At 41.5% G+C, this 15,597-nt stretch overlaps 1 protein-coding gene across 1 annotated transcript; it reads right to left on the reverse strand.

Annotated features, from left to right (window-relative positions):
* Positions 1 to 10,304: 10,304 nt before the first annotated feature.
* Positions 10,305 to 15,537, reverse strand: LOC116371497 (monoacylglycerol lipase ABHD2-like). Its single transcript, XM_031820405.1, has 3 exons — positions 15,409 to 15,537; positions 15,104 to 15,188; positions 10,305 to 11,015 (listed from the first exon to the last, which is right to left on the reverse strand). The coding sequence occupies exons 1-3, from the start codon at positions 15,520 to 15,522 to the stop codon at positions 10,804 to 10,806; spliced, it is 411 nt and encodes a 136-aa protein (XP_031676265.1). The 5' UTR covers positions 15,523 to 15,537; the 3' UTR covers positions 10,305 to 10,803.
* Positions 15,538 to 15,597: the final 60 nt, after the last annotated feature.

The raw sequence follows: 15,597 nt of genomic DNA on the forward strand, positions 1-15,597 counted from the left end.
ATAGGAAGTCCCACCCAGTTCAAATAAATAAAATGTTATTGGTTGCTGACACATTTAGCAGATGTTATGGCAGGTGCAGCGGAATGCTTATGTTTCTAGCTCCAACAGTTCAGTAATACCTAACAACACAAAACAATACACACAAATCCAAAACATTAAGAGAAAGGAATGAAGAAATATCAGAATGAGGAATGTCAGAGTCCGGAAAATAAAATAATACACGAGTGTACAAACATTAGAAAACCTGCTCTTTCCATGACAGACTGACCAGGTGAATCCAGGTGAAAGCTGTGATCCCTTATTGATGTCACTTGTTAAATCCACTTTAATCAGTGAAGGGGATGAGACAGGTTAAAGAAGGATTTTTAAGCCTTGAGAAAATCGAGACATGGATTGTGTATGTGTGCTTGCCATTGAGAGGGTGAATGGACAAGGCAAAATATTTAAGTGCCTTTGAACGGGGTATGGTAGTAGTGTCAGGCGCACCAGTTTGTGTCAAGAACTGCAACGCTGCTGGGTCTTTCACGCTCAGCAGTTTCAAGTGTGTATCAAGAATGGTCCACCACCCAAGGACATCCAGCCAACTTGACACAACTGTGGGAAGCATTGGAGTCAACATGGACCAGCATCCCTGTGGAACACTTTCGAAACCTTGTAGAGTCCATGTCCCGACGAATTGAGGCTGTTCTGAAAAAGGGGGTGCAACTCAATATTAGGTGTTTGTAATGTTTTGTACACTCAGTGTACGTATATGATGGTGTTAGGGTTGCACATTTGGGGAATATTCAGAGGTGGAAACTTTCTGTGGGGACTTAACAGGAATATATGGGAATTAACAGGAATATATGGGAATTAATGGAAATATATGCAAATTAATATTAATGCCAATTAAATGTAATTGTTTTTTTGCATTGGATATATTTACCATATCATATGGAGACAGAAACATAAACCTTTTACCTTATCATAAAGTAAACATAATTGCAAATGATTAAATCCTTCCAAAATCAATTTTTAAAACGATTTAGTTACGAACTGAACTTTAATTAAATGAGTTGACTCTTCACATGGGATGATTTCACTGGACAAAACAAAGAAAGGAAATATTGAATGATCCATCTGTCACGTTCTGACCTTAGTTTCTTCTTTATGTCTTTGTGGGTGATTATTTTCTGTTGTGTGTCTGCACCAGACAGAACTGTTTCATTTCTGTCTTTCACTTTGTTGTTTTGTTATTCAGTGTTCAGTTGATTTATGAAATATTAACATGGACACATACGACGCTGCGCATTGGTCCGATCTGGACTACTCTTCCTCAGATGACGAGGAGAACTGTTACACCATCGCATCTCCCAAACAAGTTTAACATACATCTTTAAATGATAGTCTAGAAACTAAAGCTTTGGTTGTCTTCCTCTCAGGCTTCCATGTCTTCTCCCTGGACGTCCTCAATGTCCACCTCTTGAACATCAGACTCTGAGACCCTCATCTTCACTGTCACTAGAGTGAAAGCACCGCCAGCATTCAAAAGTGACCAAAACATCAGCCAGAAAGCATAGGAACTGAGAAGTGGTCTGTGGTTATCACCTGCAGAACCACTCCTTTATTGGGGGTGTCTTGCTAATTGCCTATAATTTCCACCTGTTGTCTATTCCATTTGCACAACAGCATGTGAAATGTATTGTCAATCAGTGTTGCTTCCTAAGTGGACAGTTTTGATTTCACAGATGTGTGACTGATTGGAGTTACATTGTGTTGTTTATAGTGTTCCCTTTATTTTTTGAGCAGTGTATATACAGTGGGGCAAAAAAGTATTAGTCAGCCACCAATTGTGCAAGTTCTCCCACTTAAAAAGCTGAGAGAGGCCTGTAATTTTCATCATAGGTACACTTCAACTATGACAGACAAAATGAGAAAAATAATCCAGAAAATCACATTGTAGGATTTTTAATGAACTTATGGTGGAAAATAAGTATTTGGTCACCTACAAACAAGCAGATTTCTGGCTCTCACAGACCTGTATACAAGCAAGCAAGATTTCTGGCTCTCACAGACCTCTCATCTTTTTAACTTCTTCTTTAAGAGGCTCCTCTGTCCTCCACTCGTTACCTGTATTAATGGCACCTGTTTGAACTTGTTATCAGTATAAAAGACACCTGTCCACAACCTCAAACAGTCACACTCCAAACTCCACTATGGCCAAGACCAAAGAGCTGTCAAAGAACACAGAAACAAAATTGTAGACCTGCACTAGGCTGGAAGACTGAATCTGCAATAGGTAAGCAGCTTGGTTTGAAGAAATCAACTGTGGGAGCAATTATTAGGAAATGGAAGACATACAAGACCACTGATAATCACCCTCGGTCTGGGGCTCCACGCAAGATCTCTCCCCGTAGGGTCAAAATGATCACAAGAACGGTGAGCAAAAATCCCAGAACCACACGGGGGGACCTAGTGAATGACCTGCAGAGAGCTGGGACCAAAGTAACAAAGCCTACCATCAGTAACACACTACGCCGCCAGGGACTCAAATCCTGCAGTGCCAGACGTGTCCCCCTGCTTAAGCCAGTACATATCCAGGCCCATCTGAAGTTTGCTAGAGAGCATTGGATGATCCAGAAGAAGATTGGGAGAATGTCATATGGTCAGATGAAACCAAAATATAACTTTTTGGTAAAAACTCAACTCGTCGTGTTTGGAGGACAAAGAATGCTGAGTTGCATCCAAAGAACACCATACCTACTGTGAAGCATGGGGGTGGAAACATCATGCTTTGGGGCTGTTTTTCTGCGAAGGGACCAGGACGACTGATCCGTGTAAAGGAAAGAATGAATGGGGCCATGTATCGTGAGATTTTGAGTGAAAACCTCCTTCCATCAGCAAGGGCATTGAAGATTAAACGTGGCTGGGTCTTTCAGCATGACAATGATCCCAAACGCACCGCCCGGGCAACGAAGGAGTGGCTTCGTAAGAAGCATTTCAAGGTCCTGGAGTGGCCTAGCCAGTCTCCAGATCTCAACCCCATAGAAAATCTTTGGAGGGAGTTGAAAGTCCGTGTTGCCCAGCAACAGCCCCAAAACATCACTGCTCTAGAGATCTGCATGGAGGAATGGGCCAAATACCAGCAACAGTGTGTGAAAACCTTGGGAAGACTTACAGAAAACGTTTGACCTCTGTCATTGCCAACAAAGGGTATATAAGAAAGTATTGAGATAAACTTTGTTATTGACCAAATACTTATTTTCCACCATAATTTGCAAATCAATTCATAAAAAATCCTACAATGTGATTTTCTGGATTTTTTTCTTCTCATTTTGTCTGTCATAGTTGAAGTGTACCTATGATGAAAATTACAGGCCTCTCTCATCTTTTTAAGTGGGAGAACTTTCACAAGTGGTGGCTGACTAAATACTTTTTTTGCCCCACTGTATACACACACATACAGTACCTTCGGAAAGTATTCAGACCCCTTGACTTTTGTCACATTTTGTTATGTTACAGCTTTATTCTAAAATGTATTAAATAAAAATAATTCAGAAATCTACACACAATACTCCATAATAACAAAGCAAAAACATTTTTTATTTACATTTTTGCAAATGTATAAAAAAAACTCAAACAGAAATACCTTATTTACATAAGTATTCATACCCTTTACTATGAGACTCATGACAGTCTGCTTGGAGTTTGCCAAAAGGCACCTAAAAACTCTCAGACCATGAGAAACAAGATTCTCTGGTCTGATGAAACCAAGATTTCTTTAGTCTGAATGCCAAGCATCACGTCTGGAGGAAACCTGGCACCATCCCTACGGTGAAGCGTGGTGGTGCCAGCATCATGCTGTGGGGATGTTTTTCACCGTCAGGGACTGGGAGACTAGTCAGGATCAAGGCAAAGATGAACGGAGCAAAGTACAGAGAGATCCTTGATCTCAAATTTGATTTGATGAAAACCTGTTCCAGAGCTCTCAGGACCTCAGACTAGGGCGAAGGTTCACCTTCCAACAGGACAACAACCATAAGCACACAGCCAAGACAACGCAGGAGTGGCTCCTGGGACAAGTCTCTGAATGTCCTTGAGTGGCCCAACCAGAGCCCGGACTTGAACATCTCTGGAGAGACCTGAAAATAGCTATGCAGCAACACTCCCCATCCAACCTGACAGAGCTTAAGATGATCTGCAAAGGGGAATGGGAGAAACTACCCAAATACAGGTGTGCCAAGCTTGTAGCATCACACCCAAGACTGAAGGCTGTAATCGCTGCCAAAGGTGCTCCAACAAAGTACTGAGTAACAGGTCTGAATACTGATGGAAATGTGATTTCTGTTTATTTTTATTACATTTGCAAAAATGTCTAAATCTAGTTTTTGCTTTGTCCTTATGGGGTGTTGTGTGTAGATTGATGGGAAAAAACAATTGAATCAATTTTAGAATAAGGCTGTAACTTAACAAAATGTGGAAAAAGTCAAGGGGTCTGAATACTTTCCGAATGCACTGTATATATTTATTAAATAAACTAAAGTAAATATATATGTATATATATTGTGTTAATTTATGGCTGGTTATGACACCAACATAAGGGTGTCAAAACCCACATTTATTCAAAGTGTTTTTTCTCTGCCAAGAAGTTTACTGTCTTTGAAGGTTTGTTTCTTAAGTCCTTTGTTGTAATGAATTCTTTACAGTCATGTTTTCATAACATTATAAATATCTTGTAGAAAATACACTTTATGACACTGTCAAGCATTATGACCATCATAATCATATAAGCCAGATGGGCATGTACGTGACAGGCCTATGTCAGTCATCAGTCAAAAAGAGGGTGTCTCATCCTGCTCCTGCATTCATCCCAGTCATCAACAACAGAGCATTGGGGTAGGTGCATGTCTGACATCAATGTGCATAATTACAATAATTGAATATGGTACATTTCAGAAAATGTTATATAACAAACATACTGTTGACAAGTAGGCTATGGTGTAATGGAATGTTTTGCCTTGTGTGGTAGGTTTTGTGGGTTTTGACACTCTTATGTGGGTGTCAAAACCAGCCATAACATAACACCAATATATGTCATGACAGTTTTATGAACATTTTATGACATGATGCTGGTGGTCAATTGTTACCAAGTTGAATACTTATCTAATCAAGATGTTATTTTTCATTGTTAGTATTTTGTTTAGATCATTGACCCCCCCAAAATACTATTAAATCCATTTTAATTCCACTTTGTAACAACAAAACATGTCAAAAGTGAAGGGGTGTGAATACTTTCTGAAGGCACTGAACATGAGACCACCAGTTGATCATGAAGACAATAACATTTTTTTTACAAGAAAATAATTTATTTTTGGAACACAACCATATGTTTTATTAGTACATCACACACACCATTGGTTTTCTTTACAAAAACACACCAGTGATCTGAACTCATAATGTCATACTGTATGATTATATCAGTGCACCAAAATTACATTTCCACATCCACCACCCTTCCAAAACAGCTAACATCTTCGTACAATGAAACAGATTGTAAACAGAAGAATAAAGCTCTAGAATGTTAAAGTGAACATTTGTTGATGTCATGGATCACTGTGTTCTTATTGGTGGAAAGGGCTCCATTCCTCATATCAAGGTGTGTTCACCAGCGCGGCATGGTCAGAACGTTTCAGATAGAAATGGATTGCATAGCATTTACAGAGCTTTCTTTCTTGTGGAATCGAGAACCATGTTGGTTCTATGCACTACTTTTCTATGAGCATCGTTCTGGACATTTCAGCCCATGGAATAAACCCCTGGGGATGTAGGAGTGCTGATCTAGGTCCTGAATGTCCATATAGCCAATTATGTATTTTGATCTAAAAGCCAAAACTGTTCCTAGATCAGCACTCCTACTCTGAGACATTAATTACATTTGGCCTCTGATCTCAGTCTGGTGACCTCATCCAGTCTCAAAGGGTTGTTTCTCAAAAGCAGGACCTGCAAGACCATAGTCAGTCACACTTACACAATTAGGGTCAACAAGCGGAAGTTAAGATTAATACATTGTTTCGTATCAATCCTAAAATGAACATCGGACATGGATTGGAGCCAAACAAAACTGCATAAATAAGATTGTTCTCCCACTTTCATTTTGTACTCATCTTTCCCTCACGTTTGCATTTACACCTTGAGAGAAACAAATCCCTATTGATTATTGCCTTAATCTTTTATAAATGGCCCCTGGTCCCTGTCATACGGTAACATATAACTGGGTCGTTTCACCAAATGACTGCCTTTTGCATCCCTTTGATATTTAAAGTAGAAATTGTGTAACATTATTGCATTTTAAAAGCCTGTTACATTCATTGAAGTGCCCTTTAATATAGATCACATGGAAAATTCTATAAATCCACTTTTTATATGAATAGACTTCCTAAAGTGCAGAAAAAATATATATAATATCAGCATTGACATGTCCCTCCATGAACATGAACATTTTAACCCACTTAAGTTCAACATTTCTCCATTGTAAAGCCCTAGTTATTTAGTTGCTTTGGCAGTCATTTCTGAAGATTGTAATTTATTTCATGTGATGAGTAATTCATTTCAAGGGAAACAAAGTCCCTTCATTTTAAGATGAACTCTGTTACTTATGTAAACTGAACTCTCGTTTTAAAATGGTGAAATATATAATAATAACCTAAAGAAACTAATATGTAATAGTGAAATCCCAGTGTAAAAGCAGGTGAGCTGGTTCTGGTGTTTTGTGGTGGGAAACGGAGTGGGTGGAGCAGAACACCACAACCCTGTTACTCCATATATCGACAGGCTACAAATGTTTGTACTTTCATTTTTAAAAGCTTGCATTCAATTACCCCTCCCAGTTGTACACAACAGGCTCCCATTCCCTCCATCACAATGAGATGTATGATCACCAACCCTATTACTTTACTTCACACTTAATAGTCACATTTTTATTTAACCTCTTGAGGTGGGAAGTGTCTTTAATTAAGTTGAACATGTGCACTTTGAGAGAATGTTACCAGCTGAATTCTAAAAAGGCACTGAATTGGTGGAACGACCGAACTATGTATACATTTAATTCATTTGTATCTTTAAAAAGTGAAGACATGTTTTGGTTTCCAAACCAGAGATGGTGTTAGGACTCATCATACACACCTACATTCATTCATATACACTCACTCTGATCTGCACATACAAGACAATAACCGTAATAATACAAAATACAAAACACATTTCAAAATACATCTGAAAAAACAAACTAAACGTTCAATTCTGGGAGTAGTTTGAAGAGATACAATCCAAACCTGCATTTCTGTGCAAAGTTAGGTGATAAGTGGATTTCTAGACAGAACACACCCTGTTGGTGTGGAGTCATAGCAAAGACGGCTTGTTATGCTGGTGTATTAAGACTCAGATCTTACTCGCTGGGATATCTCAGAACCACATGACTATCGGTTAGACTGGACGAGTCACTGACTAATTGATTTTCTATAAACTTTTAACTAAAACTGTGAAGTGTCCTTAAAAATTGGTAACAAACATTGGTAATAAACATCAGTTCAACAGCTGTATTAAAATCTTGTCTCACTGAGTTAACATCAATAATGTCTAAAGGACTACAGTACAGTAACCTACTGGCTGGATTTAAGACAGAAGTTGTAGTTTGCTCTCCAAGCCTGCAGATGGCACCCTTGTGTTTGGATGCCAGTTGACTGAGATGAAGTTCGAGAAGGGAGTGACGGTTTACAAGGCTGAAAGAACTCACCCAGCCAAATGACTGGCATGAGGTGATGTTGAAAGAGCTCATTATGCTACACAGAAGGTATGGGTTGGGTGAGACTGATACGCCTGGATAGCATCCCAAATGGCACCTTAATCCTTATATAGTGCACTACTTTTGACCAGAGTCTATAGGGCTCAGGGTAAAAGTAGTGCACTATATAGGGAATATGGTTCTATTTGGGACAGAACACTAATGTACAGTGAATCACCAGCTTTACCTCCCTACAGTTCACTTGGCTGGACCTCTGGACTGACATGTCATGACAACACACTACCAGAATGGCTGCCTCTGCAGGCTTTGAAGGGGAATTGCATGGCCATTATATATAAGAAGAAGAGGAAACACAGAAAGCTATGACGTCTGAGCTATAACGTCTAAACTTGATCTTTTGCACCACTCCCCCTTGAGTTCGGGGTTGAGTCTTTGCAAACCTCAGATTCTCACCTACACATCGTTCTCATACACCTCAGCATCTTTCAGCATTAACATTCCAGCATTCCTTCAAACACAAATGTGTGTGCTAAGACCTTCTGTCCTGACAAAACTAAATGGAAAGTAGTTCTCTCCCCCTTTGAAAGATAATGTTCCCTAGCAACAAAGTTGGGCCACTCCCATGTATAATAAACTTCCTCTCTGGTAGACCTCAACACTGACACCAATATTCTATCAGTATTCTACCACTGCTCAACTAAAAAAATTACTTTTCTGTGATGACTTTTGGTTCAACAAAATGGAGTCTGTTGGAAGTCATTAACACAATGATTATGGCCATCCTACTCAGCACACCTCACAGCTCAGGTCCCATGAACACATGGTCTATAATACCAGTCATCTACATGAGTGTATGTTCATGTCTGTACAGTGCCCTCGCCAATGAAAGGTTCAACATCAGATGTGATAAACCAGTAATCACAGCAAGTTATCTACGTTGTGACTTTGGTTGAAAATGTATTTGAGTGATATTGAGTCTGAGCTGCTAGGTCCATTTCCATACGAGTGTCTGACACTGGAGTGTCTGTGTATTGGCAGTGGGCTACTCTGTGTAAGGGAATGATTCTATAGTCAGTCATGCTTTAGAAGACCTGGAACTGATCATGGGTATAGGACTGAGTAGGTTAGGGTTAGTAGTAAGGCTCAGTAGGTTGACTGCACAGGACAGACAGCCAAGGAAGACTCACCCTGAGGGCTAATCTCAAATGACACTATTCCCTACATAGTGTACTAACATGTAGGGCACTATTTTGGAAAAAGTGTCTTATTTTTAAGTACAAAAATCCTCTACTGGGAGGGTGGACTGTAGGGTTTAGTGAACGTGGGGATCATTTGGGCCGTCTAACTTGAGTTATCAACCTCTCTCCCTCCCGTTCGTTCGTTAGTGTCACTGAACTAAACGTTACGCAAAACAAAAGTTTCTAAACCTTTGTCTTCCGCTAGTCCCATAAAAGAAAGAATAACAAAACGGTTGACTAAAGAAATGTGACATACAACATATAAAGTGCATTGAATAAAGGTGATAGAACAACGAGACAGTAGGAATGTGCATGGATCTCATTGAGATTGACCACAGGTCAGGTCCGAGAGGTAAAACCTACCTCCACTGCTTAATATCACTGAGGGGCGAGTGAGATCTTGGATGCATCCCAAAAGGCACCCTATTCCCTTTGTAGTGCTCTACTTTTGACCAGGTCCACTATATTTCACCATAGGAACTAGGGTGCATTGTGAGACATACCCCTTGATTCTACATGGAATTAAGTGCGAAATAGATACTCATTTTATGGGGGACTCGTGATCTGAAAATAATTGTATAATAATAATAATAATAATAATAAACTATTCCATATTTGTATACCTTCCAAAAAGGGCTGCTATTCACCAAGAAAACATATTTAGGACTAAAACAGACAGAACAGAGAATCAGATCAACCTAATAGAAAAGGTCACATACTAAGAGCTATCCCGCAGCTCTCCTTCTCAGCACACACGGCCTGCTAAACTAAACTGTCTTTTTATACATTATTTGCGAGTAACATACATTGTATAAAGAGGCGGTGTTGGTTTAAGACGGCAAACTAGGCTAAAGCCTTGGCAGTCGTCAGCAGTGAGTGCACTGTAGCGTACAGTCACTGCAGCTTCATTAGTCCTCAGAGATAGTACTAGGAGGTTTCTTCTGTGCTCGTTTTCTCTACAACTACACATCTACCATGTCGCTCTCTCTCCCTCTCTTTTTCTCTACAACTACACATCTACCATGTCGCTCTCTCTCTCCCTCTCTTTTTCTCTACAACTACACATCTACCATGTCGCTCTCTCTCCCTCTCTTTTTCTCTACAACTACACATCTACCATGTCGCTCTCTCTCCCCCTCTCTTTTTCTCTACAACTACACATCTACCATGTCGCTCTCTCTCCCCCTCTCTTTTTCTCTACAACTACACATCTACCATGTCGCTCTCTCTCCCTCTCTTTTTCTCTACAACTACACATCTACCATGTCGCTCTCTCTCCCTCTCTTTTTCTCTACAACTACACATCTACCATGTCGCTCTCTCTCCCTCTCTTTTTCTCTACAACTACACATCTACCATGTCGCTCTCTCTCCCTCTCTTTTTCTCTACTTGTCAGATGCCAGTTTGTTTTATCCCTTTTTAAAGTGAATATTTGGTCAAAGTCTCCATGGTTGGATCTCAGGGATCTCTCTTGGTAATGTATACATAAGGACAAAAGTAGTTGTTCCTCTCCACTCCACTAGTTCCCCTCAGAGACAAAGCACAAAGGCATTTAGTCGTTTTAGTTCCTTCACGTGTAAGGTGGTTTTGGTTAGAGGGGGGCAGCAGGAGGAGTAGAGGCTGAGGGAATAGGGGTACCCGGGAGGAGGAGGAGAGGGTTGAGACAGTAGCCCGAGAAGAGGCGTGAGAGGAGAGAGTAGTAGTTCAAGTTTGGTTAAGGTTTCTCCTCAGTGAGTGGGGAGGGGGGTCAGAGGTGAGCGAGAGAGGAGTTCAGGAAGTTAACGTTTACGCTGCCTTCTCTTCAGGACAGGATGTATTCAGGTTCCCGCTTTTTTGGCATGGTGGTTTCTGTTTTTCCCATTGGCACATGGCGTTGGCGTAACCCACGATCACCTTGTCCATCCAGGTGAGGGGCTGGGGGACGAGCACAGCCCCCTCAAAGAAGCCCAGGTGCCCCCCGTGCAGTGTCAGGGCGAAGATGACATTCTGCTTCTTCTCTGGAGGGGGATAGGGAACAGAAAGGGAGGGGGTAGAATTAGAAGATAGTAGCATCTTTTAAAACAGATTTTTTTAGTTGATAGACAAATGGATAGAAATGTAAGAGAGGAATGAGATGAGGGATACAGTACAGAAAGCAAGTGGAGGAACGGGAGATGGAACCACTGCCTCCAGGGGCATGTGATCCGGGTCGGCAGCACAACCACCGGACCAGCCCCCGGAACCACATGGGAGTCATTGTTTAGTGACAGTTATGTCAGGAATGATGCCATACATTCTGTAAAATGACAAACAGCACACAATGTTACACCAAGGTCGTAAAATGGCGTCATCCGTGTAAAGGGACAGAGATCTTGAGTCAGGCGTCTAGGAGGACAGGGAGAGGAAGGAGAGCAGGGTCCAGTGCATTAACATCAATCACTATCACCAGGTAGCTCAATAACCCTGATGAAAGATAGAGCCTTGATAAAGGCAATAAACATGTCATATCTATCAGGATTGACCAACTAGAACAATTAACTCATGACTCTGTAGCTGAGCTACTTCATACCATTCGGTTTTGGTTTTTGTTGAAACACCAATTGTTCAACCCAATCCACTGGGAGGTGCACGTCAACCAAAATGGGACAAGTCACTGATTATAGGCTGTACAGTACAGCCGATTTATAACCTATTTAGTGAGGTTAGTGTTCATATATTAACTTGAAATAAACTGTTAGAACGTTGTAAATAACAGATTAAAATAGCACAACAGAACCTTTTGTGAAATGACTGAGCAGGTAGCAGGTAACAACAGTATTACAGGTATTCCCCAGCTGCTGCCTACCAGTTACAACTGGTAGAACAGAACCAGGGTTGGGCTGATTAACAGAACCAGGGTTGGGCTGATTAACAGAACCAGGGTTGGGCTGATTAACAGAACCAGGGTTGGGCTGATTAACAGAACCAGGGTTGGGCTGATTAACAGAACCAGGGTTGGGCTGATTAACAGAACCAGGGTTGGGCTGATTAACAGAACCAGGGTTGGGCTGATTAACAGAACCAGGGTTGGGCTGATTAACAGAACCAGGGTTGGGCTGATTAACAGAACCAGGGTTGGGCTGATTAACAGAACCAGGGTTGGGCTGATTAACAGAACCAGGGTTGGGCTGATTAACAGAATCAGGGTTGGGCTGATTAACAGAACCAGGGTTGGGCTGATTAACAGAACCAGGGTTGGGCTGATTAACAGAACCAGGGTTGGGCTGATTAACAGAACCAGGGTTGGGCTGATTAACAGAATCAGAGTTGGGCTGATTAACAGAACCAGAGTTGGGCTGATTAACAGAACCAGAGTTGGGCTGATTAACAGAATCAGGGTTGGGCTGATTAAGGAAGTAAATTGATATTCCAATTCAATAATAAAAATGGACCCCTATTTTCCATTACTTCTAAATTAAACAGAAAAGTAGAAACCATATACTTTAAAATTGAAAAAAATCACTTGGACCCCAACCCTGAACAGAACACTAGTGTGGCATCCAGACATGGAGCCCTAATTTCTCCAGCTCTAACTGGGTTAGTGGGGGAAACTGCAGCGTCCGCCTGGTGAGTGTGATCCCACAGGGCTTGTACCAACCATACACTATCTGCTAACATCTACCAGAGGTTATAATAGCCTAGGTGATTCTAGGAAATGACTCATATTTATAAACAATTCAAAAAGGACACCCCAGCTTTCCATTAGGCTGAACCCTGAAGAGTGTTTGATGTAGGAACACATCCATAATAAACCATTCAGTTTGGCTGGCTGCATCTTTTGGGAAGCGGTCCTAGCAATTGTTTAATAGCATTTTAAAAAAGGACCATGAACTAGACGCAGGGAAAAGTTGAAGCTTGCTTTAAAACAGAAATGATGTCTAATATGCAGCTTCCATTTTGTGTCACGGAAGATAAGTATGAGCAAAGCAGAAGCCTAATTCATCTACACTACACACTGTTAAGTAATAATAATGCTGTCATATTCTGCATTTGAATAACATTCCATTTAAATCCTAAAATGAAATGGAATCGACTTTAACTCTGGGTTGAGCACTACGCACAAGACTCCTGACTGAGGTTCCAACTAAAAGATTGTTGGCCGGATTTGTCCGCCACAGTCCTAATGACATGTGCCAACTACTATGCAGCTTACAGTTTGATTCCAGGTGATGTGACCACATTAGTTATACAACAGCTTTCACATGTTTCCAGGCTTCCTGTGGCCAGTGTGAGTCAGCCTGACTCTTCTAGGGCAAAGGGGACCGAACCAACAGCTGATTTCCCCTATCAGAGAGTTAGGCAGGGCACCAGCTGATTTCCCCTATCAGAGAGTTAGGCAGGGCACCAGCTGATTTCCCCTTTCAGAGAGTTAGGCAGGGCACCAGCTGATTTCCCCTATCAGAGAGTTAGGCAGGGCACCAGCTGATTTCCCCTTTCAGAGAGTTAGGCAGGGCACCAGCTGATTTCCCCTATCAGAGAGTTAGGCAGGGCACCAGCTGATTTCCCCTATCAGAGAGTTAGGCAGGGCAACAGCTGATTTCCCCTATCAGAGAGTTAGGCAGGGCACCAGCTGAGAATCTCCTATATCTCCACCCTGCATCTCTGTGTAGTGCAGGACACAACAAGCCAGTGAGCTAGTGTTGCCCTCCATCCCAGCTCTGGGACTCTATATAAATAACAGGTGACATCACCACCACACATTCAGCACCACTTTGAGGAAACGTGATCATTCAGTAGGGAACTTCTCTTTAGACCTACCCCTTCAATGTTTGCTGATCTGTAAGGTGGGAAGCAATATTGTGGAAGCTCTACCACTACACAGCTTATACCCAACCAGAACCTTCAGACATGCTTACATTAAAAGGGCCAAGGGAGAGGGATAGAGAGCAATTTGGGATGGGCTGTTCCAGAAATCCCGTGAGAGATGAGAACTGGCTAGAGTACTGTCCAGTCCATGGATTTAATATATCCAACAAATGGTGACTAGTTGGTAGTGCTGAGGTGGTTGTTTCCATAAATAGCATGCTTCCTTTACTGCTCCATTTGATCAACCCAGTAAAGCCTTGAGGATTGAGCTGATTGGCCGCTATTCTCAGTGTTCTATTTTAAATGATAGAACACCAATCATGGTAACCTATCATTAGAATCAGTTAGTGTTGAAAAAAATGCCCGACTTTAGTTTGCATATCTAAAAAAGGTAAGGCCTAGTGGTGTCTAGAGTCTAAGTCACGAGCACATGAGGAGACAGAGGCTCTCATCTGTGTGATACACTACCGTGTGTGTGTGTGTGTTTGAGTTAGAGCCAGTGTTAATCAGTCAGACATTCCCAACACACCTAGTTGTACATACCGCCCCCTCCCTGGCCTGGGTGTGGGACTTAAAGGATTCATCTGCCTATTCAAGCTCTGCTGTTTCAGAGACAAAGTAAGGGAGAACTTTGTACCAGGTGTTGAACTGGTGAAAACACAGTAGACTTCTAATGATTTCCCTTGTGTTAGTACACAAATAACATGTGCACATACTGTTCTGGACATTAAAAAGTGACTTTTCAAAGTGGCTTGCTGACACCAAACACCAAGTTAATTTTAGCCATGTGTTTTTCTCACTGTTACAGTACTGGCTAACTTCTTATGGAGTGGCTGCCTGATCGGATTCTCTGGATGCCTCTTCTCAATAGCTAAAAAAAACAGAACTTCAGCACACAATTACTGTAATGTAGCTCCACTGCTCCCTCTGCTTTACATAAAGGCATGTTGTACAAACATCTGTTGTAACCATTAGTTGGAACTATAAACATGATCAACATGTTGTACAAACGTCTATGTCTGTGTTAACTATAATGACATTGCATTATAACAGAAGCAGGACACAGACAGTCCAAGTATAGATGACATGTTTTCAAGTGGGGAATTACACATGTTTATCTCTGGGAAAAGGTGTCCTGGGGGACCGGATAGGGCGGTTCGAGCCGAATGGCCCTGTGTCTCTGTAGGGACGAGCTCTGAGTAGAGAAAGTGTGTGTGCGTGTGTGTGTGTGTGCGTGTGTACTAATGCAGGTGTTTGTTACCTGCCAGTGTGCGAGGGATGGTGAGCAGAGACCCGTGCACCAGAGGATCGTCTGCAGAGTTGACCAGCAGAAGTGGCACGTCAACCTAAAAAATACAACCATAATTAGATATTGGGCCTGTGTATTGCATACAGTATAAGAGTCCACTTAGACATAAGCTTAATCATGAACTCTCCGAAGACCTCACACTGTTCTAAGCACTTCCTGTAGTACATTTCTGATATTCATACACACATACATGTTTAGAAAAGTATTCTTAATTCACACAGGAGAGCGAGAAGTAGGGATAAAGAGTATCAACCTACATTGTGAATATAATGCACACAGCTCTCCTTCTCGTAGTATTCTTTGAGGGAGTTGTGCCCATGGAACTTCCTGCAGAGACAGGAGGGGTGACAGGTCACAAAACAAAGCAGCATGCTGTGGAAACTGGAGAGGGATTATTAAGTGACATACTATGTGGGTGAGCACATCCCTATGAACCATGCACAGCA

This window comes from Oncorhynchus kisutch, unplaced genomic scaffold (genome assembly GCF_002021735.2).
Source record: "Oncorhynchus kisutch isolate 150728-3 unplaced genomic scaffold, Okis_V2 scaffold3335, whole genome shotgun sequence".
Lineage (NCBI taxonomy): Eukaryota > Metazoa > Chordata > Actinopteri > Salmoniformes > Salmonidae > Oncorhynchus > Oncorhynchus kisutch.

What these genes read in the sequence shown, in the direction of transcription:
- LOC116371497 (XM_031820405.1), bottom strand. Translation starts at nt 15,522, where the DNA reads ATGCTGCTTTGTTTTGTGACCTGTCACCCCTCCTGTCTCTGCAGGAAG. An exon ending in GTGTGCATTATATTCACAAT is followed by an intron (nt 15,189 to 15,408) that starts GTAGGTTGATAC and finishes TGTATTTTTTAG; the next exon opens with GTTGACGTGCCACTTCTGCT. An exon ending in CATCCCTCGCACACTGGCAG is followed by an intron (nt 11,016 to 15,103) that starts GTAACAAACACC and finishes ATCCCCCTCCAG; the next exon opens with AGAAGAAGCAGAATGTCATC.